At 42.3% G+C, this 19,085-nt stretch overlaps 1 protein-coding gene across 8 annotated transcripts in view; it reads left to right on the top strand.

The window, feature by feature from the left end:
• Positions 1 to 19,085, top strand: part of slc12a7b (solute carrier family 12 member 7b) — a 39,543-nt gene that overhangs the window by 16,230 nt on the left and 4,228 nt on the right. For 4 of the 8 annotated variants that reach the window (XM_077508657.1, XM_077508656.1, XM_077508658.1 and 1 more), the window contains exons 3-23: positions 826 to 957; positions 1,700 to 1,846; positions 11,896 to 11,950; positions 12,026 to 12,156; positions 12,237 to 12,478; positions 12,851 to 13,062; positions 13,145 to 13,312; positions 13,444 to 13,542; positions 13,695 to 13,752; positions 14,161 to 14,335; positions 14,413 to 14,531; positions 14,606 to 14,704; positions 15,026 to 15,145; positions 15,286 to 15,390; positions 15,601 to 15,769; positions 15,873 to 16,068; positions 16,133 to 16,302; positions 16,365 to 16,496; positions 16,624 to 16,731; positions 17,743 to 17,859; positions 18,270 to 18,445. In XM_077508657.1, coding sequence (XP_077364783.1) covers positions 826 to 957; positions 1,700 to 1,846; positions 11,896 to 11,950; positions 12,026 to 12,156; positions 12,237 to 12,478; positions 12,851 to 13,062; positions 13,145 to 13,312; positions 13,444 to 13,542; positions 13,695 to 13,752; positions 14,161 to 14,335; positions 14,413 to 14,531; positions 14,606 to 14,704; positions 15,026 to 15,145; positions 15,286 to 15,390; positions 15,601 to 15,769; positions 15,873 to 16,068; positions 16,133 to 16,302; positions 16,365 to 16,496; positions 16,624 to 16,731; positions 17,743 to 17,859; positions 18,270 to 18,445 — 2,930 coding nt within the window. The remainder of the gene's footprint in view (positions 1 to 825; positions 958 to 1,699; positions 1,847 to 11,895; positions 11,951 to 12,025; positions 12,157 to 12,236; positions 12,479 to 12,850; positions 13,063 to 13,144; positions 13,313 to 13,443; positions 13,543 to 13,694; positions 13,753 to 14,160; positions 14,336 to 14,412; positions 14,532 to 14,605; positions 14,705 to 15,025; positions 15,146 to 15,285; positions 15,391 to 15,600; positions 15,770 to 15,872; positions 16,069 to 16,132; positions 16,303 to 16,364; positions 16,497 to 16,623; positions 16,732 to 17,742; positions 17,860 to 18,269; positions 18,446 to 19,085) is intronic. The other 4 variants (XM_077508660.1, XM_077508659.1, XM_077508663.1 and 1 more) reach the window with 1 other exon arrangement.

The raw sequence follows: 19,085 nt of genomic DNA, 5'->3' as shown, positions 1-19,085 counted from the left end.
TTGTATGCAGTGGTGGTTTGTGAAGTGGTTCTGAGTGGGTTGTGAATGGTGCTACAAATACTGCCATACCACTGACCCTGTTGCCAGTTTGAACACACTGAAACTAAGTAACATAATGAAATTTGAAAATCTGCTTGTTCTGTTCTGCATAATCACTTTCAAGTCTACAAAATGGAGTTTAGACAGCCATATTTGGGTGGCATGGCTCAGTGGTAGAGTATAGTCGTCTCCCATCTGAGAGGTTATGGGTTTGATTCTCACCCCTGGTGACCAAGTCGAAGTGTCCTTGAGCAAGACGCTGAACCTTGTTTGCTCCCAGCAGCAGCCGACCACTGGCCTGTGTATGAGGCATTGAAAAGCGCTTTGGGCACAATATGGTGTAGTTAAAAGCACTATGTAAAAAGCAGTCCATTTACATAAAATTTTCTCTTCGTCAAGCTAAATATTAATGAGCTTATTTACCTTGAAATGTTTAGCCAGCTGGGGGACTGCCAGCTACTTTGTGCTGCCATTTGGCTAACCTTTGCTGTTCGTGATCACTGGACTTTGTATTGACTTAATTAGAAGACATAACCTTCACTTCATAAACCCCACATAAGCTCGATCAGGTCATGGTGCTGTTTACCAAAAGGTTTAGATTTATATTTTTTTTGACATTCTCCAAGGATTGTGTATTATCAGCATGGCTTTCTTTCGATGTTTCTGAGCAAGTTCTTGTCTAGGCCTGTTTTGGATATGTTTAGTTGGATTCTTAGTTTTCCTTAAAAACTCGCATTATTATTATTGTTATTTTGCATGTAAAAAATCCTCCTTTTATTATTGCAGGAGGAGATGGACAGCAACCCCATGGTGTCATCACTTCTCAATAAACTTGCAAACTACACAAATCTCACCCAGGGAGCCCAGGAACATGAGGAGGCCGATGACGATGAGGGCTCCAAAAAGAAAGCTGTCAAGGTGAATTAGAGTACCTTAACTCGCTTGCTCCCAAAAACGTATGAATATGTTGTATTTTAAATGTTTTAAGTGTCTCAGACGTATTTATACGTTTTTTTTATTTATGCTAGAGTATACAGAAGGCTTTGATGCAGCCTCTCTACTGCAGAGAACGGTTGAAGCAATGGTAGTTATTGCAAAAACGGCCAGCAGGTGGCAGCAGAGTATAAGCGATCAACCAGGACCATGTTAAAACAAGCGGATTTCCCCACAGTTCTAAGCAGATTTGTGAATAATGATGACATTTAGCTATATTCCAATGCAAATTACTGCAAAATGGAAACAGAGAGAAAAGTACGATAATATTTCTTTTGGTAGGTTCCATGTTTTTATAGCAATAAAAGACAATATTCTGTAAATCCAGTAAAACAGTTGAGAGCGAATGGGGTTGCTTAACTGAAAATGGCTGTGAGTCAATGACTCCTTTCTATGTGCATTATCTGATTTACTGTATTGATCTGGGGATATGTGTTTCTCTCTTTGACCTATGACCCTGTTGCTTAGGTCATGAGACAGAGGTCATAGTCTGTAGGAAAAAAAAAAGTCTATCTTAGTTGAGTCAGCATAAGCCAGTATTTCGTTTGTTTGCTTTCACTGAGCTTTTCTAATGACAATCTTTCAGGGGTCATAAATGAATATTCTCTTCTAACAACCGGGTTCAACGTTGCGTTTATATGCCTGACCGTACTTTCTCTCTCTTTAGAGCCCACAAATGGGAACCTTCATGGGCGTCTATCTCCCCTGCCTCCAGAACATTCTGGGGGTCATCCTTTTCCTTCGCCTTACCTGGATCGTCGGCACGGCCGGCATCTTAGAGTCTCTAGCTATCGTTGGCTTGTGCTGCTCATGTGTGAGTATTCAACCAAAATATGTTTCACGATTGTACGTTTCATGTCTAACATTGGCGCATTAGAGCCGTAACAGAAGCCGAATATCTATATAATAATATAATATAATATAGACTGCCCTACAGAGGAACTACATTTCCCATCGCGAGATGCTGTGACTATCGCGTGACCGGTAGCGAGACTGGGAAAATCTAACATGGCGGCGCTCTGCTGCTAAAATAGAATTAGCTTTATATTTCTAATTAAACCCGAATTTAATGATTAGATAAATTCGATTTTTTTCTTTTCTAAGAAAGATCGGAAATATTATCCAGTGTGGACGACCTCGAACGTTTTATTGACGATCATTTTTATAGCTGCGCGATGGATGAGCCGGCGGCCAGTCGGGATAATCCTTCGAAAAAAAAAAGGAAAAATGACTCGTCAACAGACACGGACGATTTAGCAACCGCCGACGTATCGGTGAGTATGCTGGATTCCATAAATAAAAAACTTGACGTCCTCTGTCTTATCCGCGAGGACGTCAAAGAATTAAAGGCAAGTTTGGAATTCGTTAGCCAACAGGTAAGCGATCTCCAATGCGATAACTCCGAGCTACGCTCCTCTCTCGTCGCTGTCACAGCCGAGTTGGAGACGATTAAAAAGGAAAATAAAATGCTAAAGGAAACGGTCTTAGATGTTCAATCCCGTAGTATGCGGGAAAATCTAATATTCTCAGGTATATCCGAAAATTCTCCAGATAATCCAGAGGGTGAGATAAAAAAATTCATGACATCATCGCTAAAGATCCCACAGGAGACGGTAAATAATATCTCTTTTCACCGTGTACACCGGCTCGGAGCTCGTAAGGGCAATAAGCCCCGTCCTATTATTGCTAAGTTCGAACATTTTAAACATAAAGAATTGGTAAAAAGTAAAGGACGGGAGCTCAAAGGGACATCTTTCGGGATGAATGATCAATTCCCAAGAGAGATAAACGAGCGGCGAAAAGTACTGTTTCCTATCATGAAACAAAATAGACAGGAGGGTAAACGGACTTCGATGGTCGTTGATAAATTATATATCGACGGCCAGCTATTCCGAAACCCAACCTCGACCCCTTGGCTGTTCTAACTGACAATTGGTAGAGCCGAGCATTGTGTGATTATTTGACGTAGGTATATGTATATGTATGTGTATGTATATGTGTATATATGTATATATATGTATATGTATATGTATGTATATGTATGGATAATGGGTTACGAAATAGAATATGAATTTATATTATGCATAGGCTATAAAGTAATAATAATAATAATAATAATAATATAGAAATATATTCTTAAAAAAATAAATTAATAATAATAATAATAATCTCGCTTAGGTCACCATTTACTGGTGTATTGTTATGTTGAATCCCCCACAGATTTCCTTCACACTCACTTCCCCCCACGTTTCTTCACTATTATACTTATCTACTTGCTATCTCTCTCTTTATATAAATTATATAAATTGCCTAATTACTCTTTTGCTATCCTACAATATGTTAATATTAATAAGCAGCTTATATAGATGTATACATAAGACTGAGTCTATATTGCTTGTATGCAGAAATTAGCTCTGGTCTCCTGGAATGTGTGTGGCGCTCGCTCCCAGGCAAAAAGAATAAAAATTTTAGACCATCTCTCAAAATTTAAGGCAGATATTTGTCTCCTACAAGAAACCCACTTACAAAAATCAGAAGAAAAATTATTTATAGATAAAAATTTTAGTCAAGTTTACTCTGCCTCCTATAATAGTAGACAAAGAGGTGTCTCTATACTTATACATAAGAATTTATTCTTTACTCTAAATAATATAGTAACAGATTTAGAGGGCCGATATATTATTATCCAGGTAACTATATTTAATAAAGTATATACAATTGGTAATTTATATGCCCCAAATAATGATGACCCTGATTTTTTCCATGAATTTTTCTCTCGGTTACTCGATTTAGCAACAAATTCTACTATTATTATTGGAGGTGATTTTAACACGGTCTTGAACCCGTTAATAGATCGTTCTAATAATACGATATATACAAGGCGATTACGATCCGCTAAAGTAATAGATGAGTATATGGAGGATTTTGGCCTCAGCGATGGCTGGAGACTTCAAAACCCAACTAAGAAGGAATTTACTTTCTTCTCTGCTGTGCACCGATCATTCTCAAGAATTGATTTTTTCCTTACAAATAATTCTATTGTTGATAAAACTGCTATAAAAATACATTCTATAATTATAAGTGATCATGCACCAGTCTCCCTCACTCTACAAATTGACTCTACCTTTAAACCTCCCCCGATATGGCGTTTTAACATCTCATTACTGAAAGACGTAGAGTTTGATAAAATTATTAGAAGGGAGTGGGCAGATTTTTTGGAAATAAATGACTCTCCAAATATATCTCCATCTCTTCTCTGGGAAGCAGGGAAAGCGGTAATTAGAGGGAAAATTATATCATATTCAACTTATAAAAAGAAACAGGATCAAAAATTAGAAAAATACCTGGAAGATAAAATTAAACAACTAACGGATGAATATGTATTAAACCCAAATAATCAAATATGGATAGAACTACAGAATATAAAAATACAGTTAGATAACATGTTATCTAAAAAGACAGAGTTTATAATACAACAGTTGAGATATAATAATTTTGAACATAATAATAAATCAGGTAAATTCCTGGCAAATCAACTTCAACGGAATCGGGAAAAATCTCTTATAACGGCTATTAAAGATATAAATGGTGAATGCACACAATCACCAGAAGAAATTAACCATATTTTTTATAACTATTATCGAAATCTATACACAGAAATTAATAGACCTAACCCTGAATATATTGAGGAATTCCTAAACAGCTTAAATATACCTCAGTTATCTATTGAACATAAAGATATTCTCGATACCCCGCTTACTATAGATGAGTTGTATCGTGCTTTAGACAGTATGCCTAATGGCAGAGCACCTGGTCCAGACGGCTTTCCGGCTATATTTTTTAAACATTTCTGGTTAATGTTTGCTCCATTATTTCTAAGAGTAGTAACTGAAATTAAAAGTAAAGGTGATATACGTCAAGATATGAATATAGCAGCAATTAAACTTTTATTAAAGCCAGAAAAAGACCCTACCCTCCCGTCAAGTTACCGACCGATATCACTAATTAATACCGATATTAAAATTATCGCTAAGGCCTTGGCATCTCGATTAGAGACGGTAATCTCGACAATTATTCATAGTGATCAAACAGGTTTTATTAAAGGTCGTCATTCTACTAATAATATTAGGAGACTCTTTAACTTGATTAGTATGTCACAGCGGCATGATAAAAAGGCAGTTGTTATTTCGCTGGATGCAGAAAAAGCATTCGATAAAGTTAACTGGTCCTTCCTCTTTGCTGTCTTAAATAAATTCGGCTTCGGGGAGTCATTCATTCAATGGGTCTCAATATTATATGATTCTCCTAAAGCTACAGTTACTACTAATGGGATTACATCACAGAGTTTTACTTTACAAAGGGGAACAAGACAAGGGTGCCCAATTTCTCCTTTATTATTTGCTATATTTATTGAGCCGCTTGCATTAGCTATACGTCAGGATAGACGGATCCAAGGAATCCACTCCGGGACAATAGAACATAAAATTAATCTATATGCCGATGATATATTACTCTATTTAGAAGAACCTGCTATTTCGCTAGGGGAAGCATTTAAATTAATAACTAAATTCTCTCACTTATCAGATTACTCTATTAACTGGACAAAATCAACATTATTACCTATTACAGAAAATTCATGGAATCCTACAAGTCAGGATCCACACTACTCCTTTCCTACAGGTAATTTAAAATACTTAGGTGTTAAAATTTCACCTAAGTTAACTGAATTAACTTCTTTAAATTTTTCACCATTATTGGATAGTATCCGTAGTGACCTGGAACGCTGGAATAATCTTCCGATCTCTTTAATAGGACGGATAGCTACTATAAAAATGAAAGTTTTACCAAAGATTAATTATTTATTTTCAATGATTCCATTTAAACCTACGTCTAACTGGTTCCAATCGCTGGACTCTGCTATCATAAAATTCTATTGGAATAAAAAAAAAGCCAAAATTAGTCTATCTACTCTTCAGGAAAGTAAATCTAAAGGAGGTTTAGAGGCACCAAACTTTATGTACTATTATCTAGCTAATCAACTACAATATCTTGTGCTATGGACACAACCCAACAGAGATACTAACTGTTGGTTGGAATTGGAGCAGAAGGATTGTAATAATCTTAGACTGTCAGATTTACTCTTTATTACAAAATCAATAAGACGACATAATTGTTTTAAAAACCCAATGATAGCCGCCACCCTGACTGCCTGGTGGAAGGCATTAGAAATTACAAACTCCCAATTGGCGCCCTGTGGGCTCTCTCCCATTTGGCATAACCCCGACTTTCAACTTAATAATCAGTCGTTCCATTTAAGCCTATGGGAGCAGAAAGGAATTACACACCTTCATCATCTTTTCTCAGATAATAAGTTTATATCATATACAAACTTGGTCCAGAAATATGAAATAAAAAAGGGAAATTTCTTACATTATCTGCAAGTTAAAAATATGGTTAAGAAACAAATCCCAACACTTCAAGATACGCTCCAACTGCCTGTCTTAGCTAAAGATATTATAAAGCTTTCTCCAACAACAATAAAGAAAATATCAAAAATATATAAGTTATTTTTATACACAAATAAAACGTATTTACCGACTTTAAAATGGGAAAAAGACTTGTCTATAGTTCCGGAACCAGACTTTTGGACCCAAATCTGTGAAAATGTATTTAAAATGACCAAACAGACAAATTTGCAACTTATCCAATATAAGATACTTCATAGAACATATATTACACAATATATGATGAAAAAAATGGGACTCTCTGACTCCGACATTTGTCTCCAGTGCTCACAAAACACTGCCGATACTTATCTTCATGCTTTATGGTCATGTACTCCAGTGCTGCATTTCTGGACTAAAATCTTGGAAAAGCTCGCTGATATATTAAACTGTAGGCTTCCTTTATCTCCAAGACTGTGTTTACTAGGTGACTTAACAATAACTGAGCGACCATGTAAACAATCTCAATCTATATTTATAGCCCTTACTATTGCTAAAAAAATAATCCTTGTCAATTGGAAAAATAAACAATCTCTAAATATCGACCACTGGTTAAACTTACTAATAAATTATATCTCAATGGAAAAAATCTCTGCCTTAAATAAAAATCAAGTATCAAGATTTAAACAAATATGGTCTATGTACATAGAATATTTTAATCTCAATTTGGCAACTTAATCCTGCCAAGATTCTGCCTGTTAACGAGAGCCACCACATCGTTACAACTTCTGTTTTCGCTGCTCCTGTATTTGGTATTTTGTATCTGATTGTTTTTATTTTTATATAGTCAGGAACCTAGTTGCTGCTAGTGGGCTCGAGCATACCACACTATACGACACTATACTCAATAACTCCTTAAGATCTATTTCTAGTGGGCACTAAGCATCAACACTTGGTGTTACTGCATGCTAATTAGTCAATTTTCTTGACGCCGTCCCCTGTGGTCGGGCGGGGGTGGTTCTGCCCCCCCCCCCCCCCCCCCCCCCCCGTTGTCTGCTCGGTGGCGGTTGCGTCTTGGCCGCTCCCTGGGCCCCCTGTGGGGTGCGGTGTTGGGGTGCTTCCCCTGGTGCCCGGGGCGGTGCCGTCCCGGCGCGGTCCGCTGCTCCGTGCCCGGCGGCGCGGTTCGGGGTGGGTGGGCCTCCGGTGTGCCCCGTGGTTCCCTCTCCCCTCCCCCTTCCTCCCCCCCGTCGCCTCTCCCTCCTCGCCTCCTCCCGCCCATCCTCCTCTGCCTCCCGGTCCCTTTTCCCTTGTCGCCCTCCCTCCTCCTCTCCCCCCCCGCCTCCTGCCCTGCAGCCGCCCTTTCGCCTTCTTGTCGTCTTCTCCCCGCTTCCCCCGCCCCCCCCCCCCCCCTTCCCTGTCTGCCCTGCGGCCCCTCCCCCTCCCTCTCCCTGGGCCTGGGGCTCCCTCCCCGGCCCGGGCGTCGGGCTCCGGGGGCCGGGCGAGGGTTTGGGGCCTGCCCCGCTCCGGTATAACTCCTGGTGCCCCGGGCGGGCCCCGGTGGCTGGTGGGCTGTCCGGTAGCCCTGCTGCGCTGGCTGTCCGCCCATTGTGGTGCCGGGTGGATGAGGTGGGGGGCGGCGGGGGGTGGGGGTGCTGGGGGGCGGGCGTGCCACCTACACCCGCCGGGTTGGGTGAGGCCCCGCTGGTCGCTCCTCTTACTCACTTCACTAGCTTGCACTATACACTTTGTAAATATACACATAGGGCACACAACACATTTCTTGGTGGGGTGGGGAAGGGTGGAAACACCGTCTTCACCCTTCAACTCCCCTCCAATTTTAATGCACCTCACGTCCAAGGGGAGGGGTGAGTTGGGGCGGGGAGCCATCAGAGGGGATGGACTGCAGTGCCTGGCAGCGCTGTGGTCCCCCCCATTTGTGTCCCTGCCCCACCACTTTGTCCCTCCATTCCCTTTTTTAATGCACCACACATATACATATTCATTTTTTGGGGGGGGATACGGGTGTGTCGGAGTAGGGGAAATTTTTTCCCTCTGCTCCGACTCACCTGCTCCCAATTTTAATGCACCACACGCACACACTTGTATATACACTGGGTGGGGCCACATTCACGGTGTAAGGGTAGAGCTCGCCAGTCGGCGAGCTGGCGGACTCAGTAACAGGGTTAGGTGTCACTTGTACTCTGGCGTGACGACCGGGGCCTCTCCCCACCGGGCTCGGTGTTCTGGTGTCCCGCCTTCTCCCCTGGTGCTTCCTCCTCTGCTTCCCCCCTCCCGCCGCGGTGCAAATCTCGCGCGGCTGGAGGTGGGGTGGGCACATCTTCCCTCTCTGCGCTGCTGCCCGGTGCCGGTTTCCGGGGGGGGGGTGGGGGGTTCTCGCGGGGGGCCGGGTTCGCGGGGGGGGGGGTGGCGGCCGTCGGGGGGGGGCGGCTTGTTTGGGGGGGGGGTGGAGGTATGGGTGGGTGGGGGGTTGGGTGCTGGGGGTCGGGGTGTGTTCGGGGGTTTGGGGGTCGGGGGTGGTGGGGCCTGGGTCGTGGTGGATGGCGGGTTTGGGTGGGGTGCGGGGGGGTCGTGGGGGGATGGGGGCTGGGGACCGGTGGGGCGCTGTGGGGGCCCGCTGGGCCTCGTTCTGCGGCCTTGGGCTCGGGGGTGTGGGCCGGGGCTGGGGCGGGGGTGTTCCGGGTATCTGGGTCGGCTCGCTGACCGGTGTCCGCTCGGGTGGCTTGGGGGTGGCCTTGGTGCTGCCGCGGCCTGGGGATTCCGGGGGGGGTGGGGGGGGGGGGGGGGGGTGCTCGCTTTGCTGGACCGCGGTTGACGGCTTCTCTCTTTGGTGGTGGTCCTTATGCATGCCAGATCCGTCGCACCAGCATCTACTGAAACTCAACAGAAGTACCCTCTCCCTCCCACAGCCCCTTGAATCAGTTGGTGCTGGTGTCTGTGGTTCTCACTTTTCTTTATCTATCCTTCCCTCCTTCCTCTCTTTAGTTTTTCCTCTGGTCACTTGAGATCTTAATTTATTAGAAGTATGAGGTTTCTGGGGTTGGCATAAGACTCCGGTTTTGTAACCACGCAGGAGGGGTCTTGTTGGTGCTGGACTTCACTTTGATGGATTGGATGTACTGGCTTCTATTGATCTCACTCTGCCTTATCGATCCTTCCCTCCTTCCTCTCTTTAGTTTTTCCTCTGGGCTCTTGAGATCTCGCTAAATTTGCTGGAATTTAGAGGCTTCCGGGGTTGGCGTAAGACTTTGATTTTGTAATCATGGGGAAGGCAGGAAGTGTTTGGTCGGTGCTGGATGTCACTTTGATTTACCTTTCTTTTCTCTTTATTTCTTTTTTTTCTGACCTTTTCTCTGGTCTCCTGACCATTTAAATCTCACGACTCTGGCAAGATTCTGAAGTACCTGGTTAAGGCGAAGGGTAATGGGATATTTATAAGGTTTTAGGTGAATGAATGAGTATAAATTTATACGTATTTGCACGCACGCACGCAAACGCACGCAAACGCACACACGCAAACGCACGCACGCACGCAAACGCACGCACGCAAACGCACGCACACATACACACACACAAAAAAAAAAAAAAAAAAAAAAAAAAAAAAAAAAAAAAAAAAAAAAAAGGAAAAGAGCAATGATGACAAGACGTTGAATCGGTAAGACTACCGAATGAACAATTCTGAGCTCTTAGAAAAAAAAAAAAAAAAAAAAAAAAAAAAAAAATAGAAGCCGAATATCTCCTAATATCTGTAATGTTGTTTTGTGAGTAGTGCAAAAGGGGCAAGCTGAGAAGTCTCCAAACTAAACTCAACTCACAAACTGTCCTCAGTCTTAACATTTGCGTTTTATTAGATTTAGAGCAATCACATGCAAGGTTATATAAATTCATGTGTGTGTGTGTGTTTCCGCCCGTCTGTGTGCCGTAATGACGGACCAACCTTTCCACCCACTCCCCGCGCTTAACTCATAATCCCTCCATCTGCAAAGTGTCAGAAATACGGCGATGTGCACTCTCGCACACTTGCTGATATTTCCCAATCCCGCGGCAGACAATGGATTACTTCAGATTAATCAGGGGAAGTACATGCAGAAACCTTGGGTACAATCTCAGCGCAATGCTTTTTTTTTTTTTTTTTCCCTCCTTGCTTGCATTCACATTTTGACACGCCTGACCAAATAATTACATAAAATGTCATTAAAAAAATGTGTGGAATGTATAGATCCTGCAAAAGAGTCGCTCACAGAAGATTGTTATGAGATTTAAAAGTCGGATGCGACACTCACTGCATGATTACATGCAGTCAAAAGGGTTCATTACTATTACATAATAAAAAGGCTGATCTTAGTCAAATAGATTAATGGTCATTATGACTACTCAGACCCCATGCTCCGTTATATTTACATGGTCTGCGTGCTTAGAGGTCATAGTTTGCGCAGTGTAGTCCAACTAACCTTTAGAGAGCAAAAGAAAAAGAGCAAAGGGAAAAAGCAAATGTCAGTGTCAAAACAATTTACCGTATTTATCCTTAAATGAGATATGCGTGGAATCTTTATAAACATTTTTTTTAAGGCATATACGATAATCTAGAGCAGTGGTTTATAACTTTGTTGGAGATACCGAACCCCTCTTAAATTAAAAGGAAAAAAAACTGTCCCAGTTGGAAAATTACTGTCCTCCAAAAAATTCCACCAAAAGGAAGAGATTTTTTTTTTTTTAAATACAGAGTGGTTAAGCTATGTAGTGAATATAAAATACATGTAAAAAAGAAAAGTATAATAGTGCTACGTCACAATATTCTGTCATGTCGAGTTATTTGACTTCAGTCAGATTATTTTTATTTAACTTCTTTCTAGTTTTCTTCGTGGTAAAGTCTAGTATTCCTGGTAGACTGCAAGTGAAGTTATATAGCTGCTTTGGATTTAAGAGGAAGTGAACGGTAAATTTAACAGCTAATTGGCTTTACTCCAGCTTGTCTGCCGTTTTAAACCGGATGGTCAACGAAGAGCCGGAGGTTTATCTTGGTCCTGGATGGTCACGGCTTTCCAGGTCTTCGCTCTCTCTCCACTTATTGTTTTCCATTATCTCACCTCCTCCTTGTTCTGCTAAGTTAATTTAACCTCCATGGCTCTGTTCTCTTGTGCCCTGTCCGTCTCATTGAGACGGCTGATGAAATGACTGATTTCACGGAAAAGCTTGTATCCATTACCAATCCAAGAGATTTAGAAGCATAAGCCTTTAAGATCTATTTTAACTAAATGATGGCTTAACCCAACCAAAGACTCCAATTTTGTGTATTATATAATGATTCCAGCATGGAAAAGGTGCGGACAACATCAAGGTGACAGCTATGATTGATTTGAGATTTATTTTATGTATTTTTTTTGTACGTTTTTCCTTCCAGACCATGCTGACAGCCATTTCCATGAGTGCAATTGCTACAAATGGCGTTGTGCCAGGTACGATGCCTACTCACCCATTAATGAACAATCGTTTCAAATGTTTTCCAACTTCAAATTCAACGTTTTCCACAGCGGGAGGCTCCTACTATATGATTTCCAGATCACTTGGCCCCGAATTTGGTGGAGCTGTCGGTCTCTGTTTCTACCTGGGTACGACTTTTGCCGGCTCCATGTACATCCTGGGTACTATTGAGATTCTGCTGGTGAGGAAGCACACCATGCATTCAGCATTTTTTTATTTTTTTTACCTCAAATTTGCAACATGTATCCGCTTCCCCTTCAGACCTACATCGTGCCTAAGGCGGCCATCTTTGTGGCAGAAAAGAAGGAGGATGAAGGCGACGCCCTCCTGAACAACATGCGTGTCTACGGCACGTGCTGCCTCACGCTGATGTCCGTGGTTGTCTTTGTGGGAGTCAAATACGTCAACAAGCTTGCGCTCGTCTTCCTGGCTTGCGTCATTCTCTCGATCCTCGCCATCTACGCCGGCGTCATCAAGACCATATTCGAGCCACCTGACTTCCCGTGAGTCAACTTTACAGCAGTGCGTGGGAATTCACATTTTTAAAGGTGCCCTCATATGAAATGTTCACTTTTTGGGGGGTTTTGGTCATAAATATGCCTTACTACAGCCTGACAAAGTCCCCAGGTTGTAAGATACAAGACCCATGTTTCCCTTTCCTATGGGCGTTTGTATCACATTAGCTCAAACAGCACTCTCAAATGTCTGTTTCAGCAGGTCGGTTTTACACGTCACTAGCTCCACCTTTTTCGGTTTTACACGTCACTAGCTCAGCGCGAACTCCACCCTCACAATTTTCAACCCCCCCATTTCAGGTGATCTTCAAACTTTCAGCGATGTCCAAAGAGTTTCATTCTTTCTTGTTCTTGTCGTAGCGTTTGCATGCTGGGAAACCGTACGCTGCAGAATAACAATTTCGACAAGTGTCTTAAGATGGACATCATCGACAATGTGACTGCAACCACCCAGCTGTGGAAGCTGTTCTGTAACGGACCCGAGTTCAACTCCACCTGCGACGAGTATTTCCTCAACAATAACGTGACCCAGATTCAAGGCATCCCCGGACTTACCAGCGGGGTTATTACAGGTTTGAACACAGCATTGTGATTGGTTCATTTGATTGACGCGGGGAACATGTTTGTGAATTTCTGATTCTCTGACCATTTCAGAAAACATGTGGTCCGTATACGGCCCGCTGGGTATGTTGGTTGAAAACAAGAAGCTGTCATCTGTGGGAGGGAGTGATCCCGCTCTGGACATCTACCTGCCCTATGTCGTCAATGATATTGCCTCATTCTTTACTCTGCTTGTCGGGATCTACTTTCCCTCTGTCACTGGTGAGAATACTGCTCGTACGGTTGTTTATTATTTTGAAGATTGTTGGCCTTTGTGTTTTTACTAAGATTTCATCCTCTTTTTTTTTTTTTTTTTTTTTGTTTTTGTTTTTTTTGTTGTTGTAACCTTTTAGGTATCATGGCTGGTTCTAATCGATCAGGTGACTTGCGGGATGCCCAAAGGTCCATCCCAGTTGGAACCATCCTGGCTATATTTACCACCTCTATCATATGTATCCTTTTATTTTTATTTATTTTTTACTCTGATACCGGACTTAGTGAGACTGGTGATAAATTATGCTTATTGAGTCAAAAAATAAAATAAAATACAGAGAGACTTCCAAGATGTGTAGAAGAATGTATTCTCCTTAACACTTTGCCTTAGATGTCACCTGTGTCGTGCTATTTGGTGCCTGCATTGAGGGTGTCTTACTTCGAGACAAGTACATATTGCAATATTCTGCACATATTTCAGAATCTGCTGATTAGTCATTTATTTAATCCACAAGTTCGCATTCTTTTAGTTGAGTGCCAAATGTGTGTTTTCTCTAGATGTGGAGCTTTTTTGTTCATGAGAGTTCAATCCCAGTTGCTTAGAAGTATTTGAGAAAAAATTATGAGGGTGCTTCAAATTTGTGATTGATTAATTCTGGAGTCTATCCAAGTTTAACTTTGGGAAGAGGCCCAAAACCGAGAATTTCTCGAGTATGAGGCAAACGTGCTAAAACATATTGAGCTTCTTATCAGGTCAAAATGAGGTCACGAGACAAAACCACTCGTAACAAAGCTGGTGTGAAAAACAAAACAAAAGCACTTGGTATTCCGACGTGTTAATCTTGCTTTTCTCATAGGTTTGGTGACTCTGTCAAAGGCAACCTCGTTATCGGCACGCTGTCCTGGCCCTCGCCTTGGGTCATCGTGATCGGCTCCTTCTTCTCTTGCTGCGGCGCCGGACTCCAGAGCTTGACCGGCGCCCCGCGCCTGCTGCAAGCCATCGCGCGAGACGGCATAGTGCCTTTCCTCCAGGTGAGACACGGACCCGTGTGCAGTCCAAGCAGGCGGCGAGCCCTTTGCCCTCTGACACTTTGTCATGCGCCGTTCAGGTGTTTGGTCATGGGAAGGCCAATGGAGAACCGACTTGGGCTCTCCTACTGACCGCTGGGATCTGTGAGATTGGAATTCTCATCGCCTCCTTGGATGCTGTGGCTCCGATCCTCTCCATGTGGGTACCTTTTTGGCTAGCCTTGAAAAAAATGGTGATAATCATTCATATTTTAACCTGTTATCTTCCGACAGGTTTTTCCTTATGTGCTATCTGTTTGTCAACCTGGCCTGTGCAGTTCAGACTTTACTGCGAACACCAAATTGGAGGCCACGTTTCAAATATTACCACTGGTCAGTGATCTATTATTAGCCTACAATATGGAAAAGTTAGTGAGTTATGTTGCTAACGATGTGTTGCCCCTTTCACTGTCATTCACATTCAGACACAAACTCATCCCCATTAAGATTAATTCCACGACAAAGCCTGCACAACATTCCAGTCAACACCCTTGTGTCCCGAGAATTTCATCATTTTACTCCAGTTTTAAGCCTCTCAGCTGTCCATTCCGAAATTGGTTTATTTGTTTCTCCGCTAATGAGGCAAAAGAATGACACGGTTCTATAAATAGATGGAGTTTGATGAGAGTTGCTAATTGTTTTTTTCTTCCACAGGGCTCTGTCCTTTCTGGGAATGAGCTTGTGCCTGGCGCTCATGTTCATTTCGTCCTGGTATTATGCCATTGTTGCCATGGTCATCGCTGGCTGCATCTACAAATACATTGAATACAGAGGGTGAGAATTACTTGTAATATAGTTATAATGTGTACTGATATGCTGTATATGTTTGTATTATGTTTTGTGTAGGGGTGTCAAAATTATTGTGTTTTTTCTTTTTTGTATACCATTATTTGAATTCTATTTTTTTTTTCCAGGGCAGAGAAAGAATGGGGCGACGGCATCCGCGGCCTTTCACTCAACGCAGCCCGTTTTGCCCTCATTCGTCTTGAGGAGGCTCCCCCACACACCAAGAACTGGAGGTATAGCGTATTCTGAGTGAACACTGTGACGTCCGATTCTGTGCCAGACTGGGGTAAACCAAATCGAGACACAAATAGACCCGGAGTGAATTTCAGTAATCTCATCTTCAATATCTAATTTAACAAACTGATTTGATAAAACCTTTACACGGGCATGTCCACGGCTCTTTTACAGTGTGTCATTTATTTATTTTTTTTCGATAAATCCAGGCCTCAGTGTTTGGTGCTGCTGAACCTGGACTCAGACCAAGCGGTCAAGCATCCTCGCCTGCTGTCGTTCACCTCTCAGCTGAAGGCGGGGAAAGGCTTAACCATAGTGGGAAATGTATTGGAAGGGACTTTTCTCACCAAAGAAGCTGAAGCAAAGAAGGCAGAGCAGGTAGAATAGAAATTATCACAGCTAAAGAGGATAATGCACGAATGGATATCTTGTCATGTGCTTAACATCCTTTTTTTTTTTCTTTACTGGAATTCAAATCCAGAACATAAAATCTTCCATGACAGCAGAGCGGACAAAGGGTTTCTGCCATGTCGTCGTTTCTTCCAACCTCAGAGACGGAGTCTCTCATCTTATCCAATCAGCCGGGTTGGGAGGCATGAAGCATAACACGGTCCTAATGGCCTGGCCGGGAACCTGGAAGCAGTCCAATGACCCACAATCATGGAGGAATTTCATAGGTATGGAGCCAGACGACGAAAACTGGAATTTGGATCTAAACGTGATCGTCCTGCGTCTGTCCAGAGGCGGTGCGGGAGACCACATCTGCCCACCAGGCCTTGCTTGTAGCCAAGAACGTGGACAGCTTCCCCACCAACCAAGACCGCCTCGGCGAGGGGACCATTGACGTGTGGTGGGTGGTGCACGACGGAGGCCTGTTGATGCTGCTGCCTTTCCTGCTGCGACAGCACAAGGTAGCTCCGAAGATAAACGTGATAAATAAAGCCCATTCAATACATTTCGACAACTCTCTCAGGTGTGGAGAAAGTGCAAGATGCGCATTTTCACTGTGGCCCAGATGGATGACAACAGCATACAGATGAAAAAAGATCTGCAGACGTTCCTTTATCACCTGCGGCTGAACGCAGAGGTTGAAGTGGTGGAAATGGTAAGATTTTTTGGTGGGCCTTCAAATGTGGTTTAAGGAAAGGTTGTACTCGTTGAATTCAGCCGTTGAACTGAACAGAGGAAACTTGATTTAAACTGAAAAGCCATCATTGCTCTTCTGTGTGCAGCATGATAATGACATCTCCGCCTTCACCTATGAGAAGACTCTCGTGATGGAGCAGAGGTCTCAAATGCTGAAACAGATGCAGCTTTCCAAGACTGAGAGGGAGCGAGAGGTAACGCTATTGATTATCAATTCTTCTTAACTCATTCAAACCTAGAAACGTGTAAAAATGTTTTCTAATACTTTGTCCTTCACTCCCAAAAACGTATTTATACGGGGGTTTTTTTTATGTATTTTTTTATGCACGAACATTTTTGATGCAGCTTCTGATATGAAGAGGTAGCTTAAAGCAATGGTAGTTATTACAAAAAAACGGCCAGCAGGTGACAGCAGACTATAAGAGAGACATTTTTGACAGTGTTTTAATGGTGAAATGTGAATATTGATGGAACTTAGGTATAATCTAATGCTAATTGTCGCATAAACGTTAATAGATACAATTTTTTTTCTTTATGTAAGAAGAGACTCTAATCTTTCTTTTGGTAAGTTCTATGTTTTTATAGCAATATAACACAATATTCTGTGGGCCTTGCCAAATCTGTCAAAATCCAGTAAAACGGATTGGTTTGGAATGGATTTTAAATGTCAAGGACATGATTAAAAACTCCACAAACATTAAGTTCCAAATTAAATTTTGCGGAGGCGGTAACTGGTTAAATAATTCAGTTTATTCATTGACATCAACAAGGAGAAGATGATTTTTTTTCCCCTAATTCTAATTAAATAATTGTAAATATAAATATTGAAGATTCTGAATTGATTTAAATTGCAATAAGTCAGGTCTTTCATAACTGTAAGAAAATATTTTAAATAAATAAATTTCAAGAAAACAGTTGAAAAAAATGCCTTTAAAATTCTATTTTCTTTTGAATTTATGGGGAAAAGAGATATTAAAATAATTAATTTGTGGTTCTATGAATCAATATCAGGCCCGAAAAGAAAAATTGATTCAATATCGATTATTCAATGTTTTAAACCCAGCCCTAATAATTCAGATCATCTTCCGCTACAATCCGTTAAAAAGGTCTGAACTTTTTATGGCCATCATCGCAATCCGTGGCGCTCGTTTGACAGCTGGTCCCATTTCCTTTTTATCTGCAATCACCTTGCGGGGGCTACGCAGATTCAGAGTATCACTGACGAATCACGTAACTCAATCCGGAGGAAGAACCAAGATGGCGCCGAGGGCGCGAGCCTCAGCCGGCAGTCCTCTCCGACCGAGGACACGCAGGAGGACGAGGTAGCGGATTCTGTCAACCCCACACTGTCCCTTCACGATTAGTGGCCCCCGGCTTCACAAAGTGGAATCTTTTGGCTACAGTACTCAAATTAAAGCAAGAGTTTTGTGGTACTTTGTGAACACCAACTTGTCACACCCCCAGAATGCTGCCCAAGCCTGTGTTATATCCAATCTAAATTCAAAATGTAGAAACATTGGTGAATGTTGTCTTGTGTTGTTTCTTTCATGTTGTATGGTGGTCCACTGTCCTCCTTTGTTTTGCATTCCTTCAACACGGCTGCCATTTTGTGTTTTGTTCCCTTGGTTACCGTCCCGCTTTGAATCGTGGGCACAATATCCTCTCTCCTCATTTCGACTTCCTGCCTGCCAACCATCCGCGTACGTCTTCAGGCCATCTCTGTCTCCAATAGGCCCAACTGATCCATGACCGGAACACGGCCTCGCGCGCCTCCATCAACGACAAGTCCGAAACCGCCCCCGACCGGGTTCACATGACCTGGACCAAGGACAAGCTTTTCACGGAGCGCAACCGCAACCGCGAGTGCAACTCCAACGTGGCCATGCGAGACCTCTTCAACATGAAGCCGTAAGTTGCCTGCAGCTTGATGATGAGGCCTAAAAAAAATGTTTAATGTCATGCAGTGTCAACAGAAAAGTCATCTTAAGGAGCAAGCAGAAAGAGAGCGTAGGTTTTATTTGTCAGGTGCCAACTTCTAATGGTTCAGGATCGTAATACAAGAAAAAAGTAGAATCAGGAATAATACAATAAAAAAAAAAAATACAGCCAAAATTGTCAAATTAGATAATTCTGTGTTAAATTTTCATTTCTACCAAATGCAGAATCTGGATCAGCTCAAAACTAAAATCCAATTTGGCCTGTAGACCAAAGATGGGCAAACTCTGTCCTCGAAGGGCCGCAGTCCTGCAGGTTTTGGAGGGTTTCCCTTTTTTTTTTTTTTTTTTATGCTCGAGCATGCAGAAGGCTTTGATGCAGCCTCTGAACTGAAGAAAATGCTTGAAGCAATGGTAGTTATTACAAAAACGACCAGCAGGGGGCAGAAGAGTATAAGAGATCAACCAGGGCAATGTTGCAAAAAGCTTTAAACAGATTTGTGTATAATGATGAAACTTAGCTATATTCTAATGCTAATTGCTGAAAAATGGAAACACATAGAAATATACTTTTTTTTTCCTGATGAAAGAAGAGATGCTAATCTTTCTTTTGG

This window comes from Festucalex cinctus, chromosome 20 (genome assembly GCF_051991245.1).
Source record: "Festucalex cinctus isolate MCC-2025b chromosome 20, RoL_Fcin_1.0, whole genome shotgun sequence".
Taxonomy (NCBI): Eukaryota; Metazoa; Chordata; class Actinopteri; order Syngnathiformes; family Syngnathidae; genus Festucalex; species Festucalex cinctus.
This window is presented reverse-complemented; position numbering and strand designations above follow the sequence as displayed.